This window comes from Porites lutea, chromosome 3, assembly GCF_958299795.1.
Source record: "Porites lutea chromosome 3, jaPorLute2.1, whole genome shotgun sequence".
Classification (NCBI taxonomy): Eukaryota; Metazoa; Cnidaria; class Anthozoa; order Scleractinia; family Poritidae; genus Porites; species Porites lutea.
Window position 1 is genome coordinate 23,843,526 of NC_133203.1, and position 10,000 is coordinate 23,853,525.

The 10,000-nt window shown below is 38.5% G+C and overlaps 1 protein-coding gene across 1 annotated transcript in view; it reads right to left on the minus strand.

Moving 5' to 3' along the window:
- The window catches only part of LOC140932004 (uncharacterized), a gene marked incomplete at its 5' end in the record, with an annotated part of 20,965 nt that overhangs the window by 437 nt on the left and 10,528 nt on the right, over nt 1–10,000 (minus strand). Inside the window, one exon of the mRNA XM_073381671.1 lies at nt 1–782. This exon is cut by the window's left edge and continues 437 nt beyond it. Coding sequence (XP_073237772.1) covers nt 274–782 — 509 coding nt within the window. The remainder of the gene's footprint in view (nt 783–10,000) is intronic.

Genomic DNA, 10,000 nt, shown 5'->3' on the forward strand with positions numbered 1-10,000 from the left:
ATGTGAAAAGCGGGTAAAACTTCAAGGCAAAAGGCCTAATTAAGCAAGCTTTAAGCTGAATAAATAAGACAAAATAAGGAAAATACGAATTAATTAATAGAAGCTAAAAACAAAAAAACAAACAAAAAAGTTCTTTAAAATCTAGCTTAATGTCTGATTTCTCACATGATAACTGCTACGCAACGCTCCCTAAGTATTTTCACTCCAAAACTATACAAAGAAAGTCTCTTAATAAGATACATATTTGGACAATGCAATCAATTTTGCCAGTTGTTAGCGAACATGGACTTTCCAGAAATCACCAGAGGCTGTTGGACTTGAAAGGCCATCATCGCAACGAAAATCAGGTGGGTTTGTCAACCAATAATTCCCTGGAATGTAAGCAGGGAATTTATACAGTCTCTCCTGATCTCTCCTGTCCCCCCATTTGCCTTCCATAGACCATCCCCACTGTTGACAAGTTCCCGCCATCCGTGAGTTGTCATTTTCCATTCTGACATATGAGCCACACGAGGCGGGCTGGGCATCCGTTTGACCGCTAAAGTATTGGACTACAGCTTCACCAGTGCTGTTACCGGCAGTGGTCACGTGGAACGTACGTCCATTGTTTTTACCGCAGTGGAATCTCAGTTGGGTGAAGGACAAGTTTGTTCTCAGCTCATTCATGGCGGTTTTTGTGAGAACCATCTGATCACTGGTTATTCCACGGTATGAGGTCTTGACTGGCAGCTGAGAGGGGGGAGTTGGGCCAATCACAATGTTGGAAATGAGGAGCCAACCTCCTGAAATGAAGAGTTGCATGGTCTTATACATTTCTGAATAAGGAAAAACATTGTTTTTAAAGGTAAAGGTACACTTTAGAGAAAAACTGACTAGGCAGCAAACAACGTCAATCTGAATAATTCTTTTTAGAATATACTAAATAAAACAGTGTATAGTGATTTTCGCGCGCTCTGATTGGCTGCTCAATCTCGGAATATCCTGTACTAAACACTGATTCACCTCCAGTTCCTCCAACGAAGCGTTACGAGCAAAATGGTTTCCCGATTTGCTGCGGTAATAAACAAAGAAATTTCACAAATAATTAAACAAGCTGTTCCCGAAATACACGAAGAAGGTGAAAAAAGTCGGTTTGGAAGTTTTGACAGGTAAAGCTTTGTCTGTTTGACTTTAATTTATCGAAGAGGATCGAGCATTTGACGATTGTCTGGGTGGAGTGACGTATTTGAACTGTATATGTGATTGAGATGGAGGAGTGTAAAGGTAAAAAAACTGACTTTTTAGACGAATAGCTGGTTCAGTAAGGACTTCAAAAGTAACACACTACATTAGCGCTGCATTTTTGAAGGTATGATGTATCTGATGTATCAGAACGAGATCGAGTGCTATATTTTTGCAGTTCAATTGCCGATCAACACCATGTGAAGTCCGGTAAATCACGGCACTTTAAGGCTTTTTTTTTTCGAATTAACGATTCTTTGGGAGGAGCATTTGACTATTACATAGAGCTTATGTAATGGAGAAATTGAACACAGGACAGGTTGTTTTAAAAAGTTTAAATGCGCCGGGGTTTCGAGGGGTTGCCCAGGGTATGTTGAAGGGATCGAGACCCTCAATCGAGTTGATCGGCACATTACCTCGACTTTAGAAATAGGAAGAGTGTATTTTTATGTTATTATCAAACCACCACCTATTTCTTTCACTGTTTACAGAACGCAAGAAAATATACATGGCCATAATAATAATAATAATAATAATGAAAATGAAGAAAAGATCGTCGCAGTGAACGCAATTTATGCAATTGCGTAAAGAAGCCTGAAAGCATGAGGCTCTACCAACTAAGCTATGAAGCCACTGACGTCAGTGGCTTCATAGCTTAGTTGGTAGAGCATCGCACCGGTAATCGCGAGGTCACGGGTTCAAACCCCGTTGAAGTCCTGAATTTTTTTCACGCTTCTTTACGCAATTGCATAAATTGCGTTCACTGCGACGATCTTTTCTTCCTTTTCATTCCATTTCCGCAGTTCATATATGATTTATTTCAGATATCATTAACAATAATAATAATTATAACTTTATTTATTTCGCGCTCATATCCTAAGCTCATGGCGCTTTACAATGTAAAAAAGGGGAAAACGAAATAATTTACATATCACAAGCATATCAAAAATCTATTTATAATCATTATATTACAGGTCTTAAAATCATAAAGTTTACAAAAACAATGACCCACTCTCTAAAAATTGCCTAAAAAGATATGTTTTCAATTCTTTCTTAAAACCAGTTAAAGATGGTGACTTACGCAAATCTAATGGTAGTGAATTCCACAGTTTATGGGCACACACTGAAAAAGCCTTGTCCCCGTAAGTTTTCGTGATTGATCGACGTTGGTCTAACAGCTGCTTAGATGCGGACCGCAAGTCCCTGGAATGCGATTGATAACTCATTCTGTTCGCCAGATAGGTAGGGAAAAGGTTGTTAAGTGATTTGAAAACTCGCAAAAGAATTTTAAAAACGATACGACAACTAACCGGAAGCCGGTGAAGGTCAAATAAGACAGGCGTAATGTGATCAAATTTACGAGTCTGAGTAACAATTCTGGCGGCAGTGTTCTGAAGGTATTGAAGCTTCTTCAACTGCATTTTACTACAGCCGTAGAGTAAGGAATTGCAATAGTCTAGTTTAGATGTTTTGAAAGCATGCACAGCAATTTCACTCGACTCCCGTGTGAGATATTTTCTAATCTTTGAAAAGTTCCTAAGCTGGTTAAAAGATGATCTGCAAATGTCTGAGCCGTGCACGTCGAATAACATGTGGTCATCAAGTACTAATCCCAGACTCCTAGCATTGACAGTGGTTGTCAGCCTTTCATTACCGATACTAAAGTAGTTGAAAAGTGGACGAGTATGGTACTTCGAGTAAATAGGCATAATTTCTGTTTTGTCGTGATTGAGTTTCAGCTCGTTTACGTCCATCCAACGACATATATCAGTGACTCAGTTCTCTACACGCAGCCTTGCAAAATCGACATCACATCCTTTGAACGATATGTAGAGGTGAGTATCATCAGCATAGAAATGATAAACGATACCATGACTACGTATTATCTCAGCAAGTGGTGCAGTGTACAATAGATACAAAATGGGACCTAGAACAGAGCCCTGCGGAACGCCCAGAGTCAGTGGACGATTTTGTATCATTAATTTCGACAAACTGAGATCGGCCAGTCAGATAAGAATGAAACCACTGCAGAACAGTTCCCGTGATACCAAACAAGTTCTCCAGAAGCGAAAGTAGCAAAGAATGATTAGCTGTGTCGGTTTCTTCAGTAGCAGACGCAACGAAGCAATCTTAAGATCCTCTGGCATCGATCCAGTCGACAGCGACAGATTGATTACCGTTTTGAATACCGGGACAAGAGCCGAATAGCAACTTTGCATTATGGTTGCTGGTAGGGGGTCAAGTTTACAAGACTTGATAATGGCACCTCAGATCAGTTTCAAGACGTCATCATCAGTGACCAAATCAAACTCACTTAACCGTGACAGGCAGGCCGACATGGCCAGACCAGAGGAGTGAACAAGTCCACTTTTCCTAAGTACAAGCTCTTCACGAATCCTTTCTATCTTGGCAGTGAAAAAATCTGCAAAATCATTAGCAAGTTGTTGATCATTATCTGCGGAAGGATAATGCTTCTCAGTTTGACTTTGCAGTAGCTTATCTATAGATCAAAAGAGAAGCCTGGTGTCATGAGCGTTGTCCCGGATAACCGACGAATAATAAAATTCCTTGGCTTTGTATAGCATTGTATTCACAACACTACATTGCTCTATGTAGCTCAATCTGTCCGACTCAAGGCGGCTAGAGCGCCATCTGCGCTCTAACCTGCGCCTCTTCCTCTTCCCATTGCCAATGTCCTCGTTATACCAGGGGACGTTTGGACGAAGGACAATGGTCCGAGATTTCACTGGAGCCAATATGTCCATGGTATCACGCAAGACGTTATCATACCTGTCAACTATCAACTCCAGGGAGAGATCACTGACATCTGCTCGCAGGCCTGAAGAGATTATTATCTTATAAAAGGCCTCAAAATCAAAGTTCCTGAGCCGGCGGCTAACAACAGACTTTCGCTCATTGAGCGGTTTCTGAAGATTCAGCTGAAAGCAATTAGCTTTGTGGTCAGAAATTAACTGCTCCATTACAACAAGTTCATTGACTTTCAAAGCCTCCGCGTCCATCCTAGAGATAACAAGGTCTGAAATATGACCACTCCTATGGGTGGGAACAGTCACATGTTGTTTCAGGTTAAACAAGTCCAATAAACTGCCAAACTGTGCCGCATATCTGTCAGCCGTATCGTCCATGTGGAAGTTATAGTCGCCAATGATGAGCAGCTCTTCTGAGAAAACAACAACTTCTTCCAGAAAACTACTGAGTTTTGAAGTCGCGTTGATGTCAGTGCCTTCGTGGATATGAATAAATACTGAGACTAATTAGACGAAGCGAGTGTGGCTCACGCAATTTTTTTTTTTACCGTTATAGTCCAGTATCAAAGCAACACTTTGAAAAAAACAATATTTTAGCTTACCTGTATCATTTAAGTAACACAATGACTACAAATGACTATAAATGAGCCAAAATTGTCATTTATATATCTCCAATCTATCGCGTGACGTCTTGTTATTTGTGACCCTAAATTTTAGGTCAGATTGCGATTTTATGGAAATTCAGTCGGCGCTCGCTCGAAAACTTTACAAGATCCCAGAAAAAAAAAACCGGTAACTTTTAAGGACTGTATTTTAGTAATTAATAGTAGTAATACCAACGATTTTCAGGCACTACAACATGCCTTTCCATCGCGATGATTTAACCCTACTTTTGCATGTCCTTGAAGGGCTGCCAAATGTTCCTTCAAATTTCGAGTTTATTTCTTAAAAAAATAAGCTGAGACGAAAACTTTCCATATATTTTAATAAAACAAGGCTCCTACTGAATAGTTATAGCAAAAGAAGACTGGCTGCTATGTTTTAGACCGAACACGATTATTTTGAACATAGTGAAATTTTGAGCTGGCGCATAGCCAAATACGGCAAAATTATTGTTAACGGTTTATTTCAAAACAAAAGCGTATTTCAAAACACTAGTTCCATTTTACTGAAGTACCTTAGCCTTTCCCTGGACAAAAAATGAGCCGAATCGATTTTTTGACTGTGGCCAAGAATTTTCGATTTTTGTTTGATTTTTACTGACATTCACTCATAAGACCTTTACGAACTTACTTTTATCTGAAAATATTTCAAAATTCTATTAGGTTTGATTAGTGAAAGGCCAAGACAAACCCCAAAACACAACAGTTAATATTAATTTATGCAAAAAGTAATATTTACAATAACTCTTGGACTAACGTTCTATTTAATAATCGCCAACCGTCAAAAGTTATAAATTTAACCGTCAACCGTCAAAACTGGGAAAAATTAACCGTCAACCGTCATAGCTACTACCCATTGAGACCCTCATGATACTTGGGCAACGGTGTTTTAACCCAAATGTAACAAGCCTGGGGCTGCAATAGAGCAAACATTGCCAATTTGTCAACTGCGCCACCCATTCCTCGACTTTACCGTTGAGGTACTGCTTATGTGCCGCACCCAGCTGCTTCCGTCGTTGCGGGAGAATGTTGATTGCTGTTTCTTCAAAGATGCTTTTAGCGGTCTCTTCCTTATCAGGCTTTATGACAAGCCAACATTTTCCAGCATTAGAATAGTATCTTAAGTCCGGTCCAGCCACTATCAACTCGTCCCACCACACCCTGATGTCCTGTAGCGATCCACAGCCTCTCACATCATCTGAAAACCAGCATTGACGGCTTGTTTCACTGCTTGTAAGCGAGAGATAAGTGGCTGTAAACTGAGGGGATATATGCACTTTACTAGGGGATCGCCTTGCGTAGTGCCCTCAGCAGAAAGAAGCTCTTTACCCCCCGTTACAATGAAAAGTCGTGCTGGTGCTCAGTAGGTATTGATTGCCGGACAAAGAACCCTGATGTTATGAAGGGTTTTGCTCGATTTAGTGAGTTGCAGGCGTTTGACGCATCCACTATCAACACTACATTGGTCTCCTCGTGCTAGAATAAGCTGTGCATTAATTGCGTGCACTGCTTCCTTACTCCGGGATTTGTGACCTGGGCAAAGCTGAAGCGAGCCACTCGACTCTAGTGTATCTTGTTTTGTCACCTTTGTTACGCACTTTCCAATAATTCTTCTGATTACTTCCCCCAGTGCTATTGGCTGGACTTCACCGTTACCCTTATCCATCGGGATTACACGGCGACTAGAATTGGCTCTAAAGTCGTGAGATCAATGTACTCCGAACGGTCAGCGTTACAAGGGCGTCGCACAAACTTGAGTCAGATTTCTTGAAAGACTTGTTAGCAAGGATCCTTTGAAAGCCATTACCGTCCACATTCGAGGGACCTCCAGAGCCTTTAGTTCTTATTGCTGCTTCTCTAATCATCTCACCAGTTATTTCATTATAAGCTGACTTGTACACCTCCTCAACTGGACCAAATAGCATCGATCCCAGTGATACTCTCTTCCTACCATTTCCGTTGTGGGTTTTTTGATGATGTCATTTCCATGGCCCGTCTCTTCTCTGTTCATTTGCTCAGTTCATTTTAGCTACAAACTTGGAGAAAAATGTCGAGAAAAATGCACCTCGTATGTCTAATTTTAGAATACTTCCCTCTAAAGCCCGGCTCACTCAAAAAACATTGACCAGGGAGAGGTGGGGGTAGGGGTCATCATGATGCCAAATTGGGTCTCCTGCGAGGAAGAAACTGCAAAATTCTTAACACTTTTTTGTCTAAGATTGTAGACATCTTGAGAGCGTTTACTGCGGCAGTGCTTCTGGTCTGTTGTTCACTCCCTTTATCACATTCACGTAATGACAATAATAACAATAATAATAATAATTATTATTATCATTATAATTCTTATAAAATCCTAAGAAGATACCAGTTAGGCGGAGAGGGGAAGTCAACCATTCAGTTACTGTTTACGGATGACTTGAAGCTGTACTCGGGAAAGATAAACGTGGTCTTGATTCACAGTTTTTCAGAGGCCATACCGATATTTTTCAATCGCCTCAAAAGTGTTTTTCCTTGTCTGATCGCTACAAAATTTTCACCAGTAATTGGCTATGGATTGAAATTTGTGAAAATGTAGTTTTAAGTAAAGTCGATATTACTATGACAACAATACAAAAAAAACTTTAAAATTGATAAAAGCCGAATTTTTTCTGATCTAGACCAGCTACTGAAAATCCAACAATAGAAACTTAAAGTTTGGTGTTTGGCAAACAATCTCCGCAAGACGTAAAAAATTCTGTATGTTTGAATTCGACTAAAACGAAAATATGTTTCAAACCGTAAATTTTCAATAGCCGTGATAGATTATTTAATAAAACCGTTACAAATGACTCAAATTATTCTTAAGTGTGGTCGAATGCTGCTTAATATCATATTATGATGCTAGGAAATTTTGGTGTATTTTCGTTCTTGCGATCTTGAAAACTAACCCGTTTTCTCAGCACCTGTCTAAGCGCAACTTCATTTAAAATTTGGACTTTTAGCGCTTTTTTGTATATCTCTGAAACGACTCGAACGAATTGTTTAAAAATCTCTTCACATAATCTTCATAATGTATATAATAATGTCTGAAACTTTCATTGAGATTGATTTTGTGGCTGCTAGCCAGCCCAGGACCGCGCGGTAGTGTAATTTTCGCGCCCTTTTGGGGTCAGGTGACCAAGCCGTTATTTCTAAGTTTCATGATCGTTAGCTCGGCGGTCAGAGATTACTTCGCTCGCTAGTTCAGCGATGAATTTTGGTTTTTCTGGACAAATTTATAATAGGCTCACAAGGTATTAATCTTTCTTTCGTTTCCTCTTTTATTTGGTTTATTATTTCGCCTGTTGTAATTTTCTAGCTAAGTTTGTATTCGTATTTGTTTACTTAGTACATTTCTCGTCGCATGTAATTAATATCTTTCAATTGTATTTTCCTTTCTAGTTTTACGTCAACCTTATCTACTTGTCAGTAAAACAACAGCCGTTTTTCAGTGTTAGAATTCACCGCGTTTGAGTTGTTGTCTCAATGTGGTCACAGATTTATTGCAACATCTTAAAATTTCAAGACAAACGTATCCTACGAACCTGTCAAAAATCTGCGTTACAACATTCACTGTTTTGAGGTTATGCTAATTATTCCAAGATAATACGCACTATACATACCTCCATGACTAAGACATTTTAGTTTGAATTTATCGCATCTTTTGAATGTAAAACATTGGCAATACTCACACTGAAATGTATGATATATGATATATGTATTGTCCGCATTAATTTGGAAAAACTAGCATAACGTCAAAACAGTGAATGTTGTAGCGCGGATTTTTGACGGGTTCGTAGGATAGGTTTGTCTTGAAATTTCAAGCTGTTGCAGTGAATCAATCTTAATGAAAGTTTCAGATCTCATTATATACATTAGGAAGATTATGTGAAAAGATTTTTAAAAAATTCGTTCGAGTCGTTTCAGAGATATACAAAAAAAAACGCTTTAAGTCTAAATTTTGAATGAAGTTGCGCTTAGACAGGTGCTGAGAAAACGGGTTAGATTTTAAGATCGCAAGAACGAAAATACACCAACATTTCCGAGCGACGAAATATGATATTAAGCGGCATTCTGACGCTACTTAAGAATAATTTGAGTCATTTATAACGTTTTTATTAAATCATCTATCACGGCTATTGAAGATTTAAGGTTTGAAATATATTTTCGTTTTAATTGAATTAAAACACACAGAATTTTTTATTTCTTACGAAGGTTATTTGCTAGACACCAAACTTTAAGTTCCTAGTGTTGGATTTTCAGTAGCTGGTCTAGATCGTGCAAACATTAGGCGTTTATCAATTTCAAAGTTTTTTGTTTATTGTTGTCATAGTAAGATCCATTTTACTAAAACCCTCATTTTGACAAATTTCAACCTATAGTCAATCACTGGTGAAAATTTTATAGCCATCAGAGAAGGATAAAATCACTTTTAAAGCGATTGAAAAATATCGGTATGGCCTCTGAAGAACTACATCGAAACACCTTAATTTAAAACGCTGGACTACCTGCAAGAGTTATTAATTGCATCTGAGCCGCAAGGAGTGTATTTGATAAATCGTTATTGACACAGTGATTGTATTTTTAGAATTTTATACAATTTTTAATGTGGTATAGTGCTTAATCCTTACTTCAAATATTTTTGTAAATTATGTACGTATTTTTAAAGTTGAATAAAATTGTTGTTTATTACTTAAAAAAGAAGATACTGCATTAATAAACTGTACATAAATTAGGTAATCAGTTTTGTTAGGGTTATAAGAGCGACGGTCAGAAAATATCGACCATCGAGTGGCAAGAGTTTTGTCCATAAATAACTTTTAGGTAGATAAGTAATCTGATGTAAGTTGTTCTCGCAAAAAGCCTCTTATTTTCGAGAAAAGTAAGTATATCAGTTTTCGTGGTCGGAGTGTCAAAATGGCTGTATTTTCAACCCAAAATTTGCTAACATCAACTCTCCTCGCGTTCGCAAATAAAGCCGCAAGGAGAAATTTGGACACTTTTCATCAATAGAGCAACTCTTCTTCTTCCACTAGAAGATACTTTCAAAGCAATATCAAGACTCGTTGAACTAACATAATTCAGAAACGAAGAACAGGTTTTTACGGTGACAAAAACTTTAATCAAGGAGTTGTTTTCTGCGGCATTTTTCTTCTTGTTGTATAGCTCCAAATTTTCCCGGTCCTCGTTTATTCACACATTTAGACATTCATCTAAAACATATCTGAGAATTGGCTTGGGTTCCTTTAGGCAGCCTCCAAACGAAAGCATCAAAGTCCGGTAAAAATAGTGAAGCGTGACCAAAATAACTTATTTAACGACTCCAAGTTT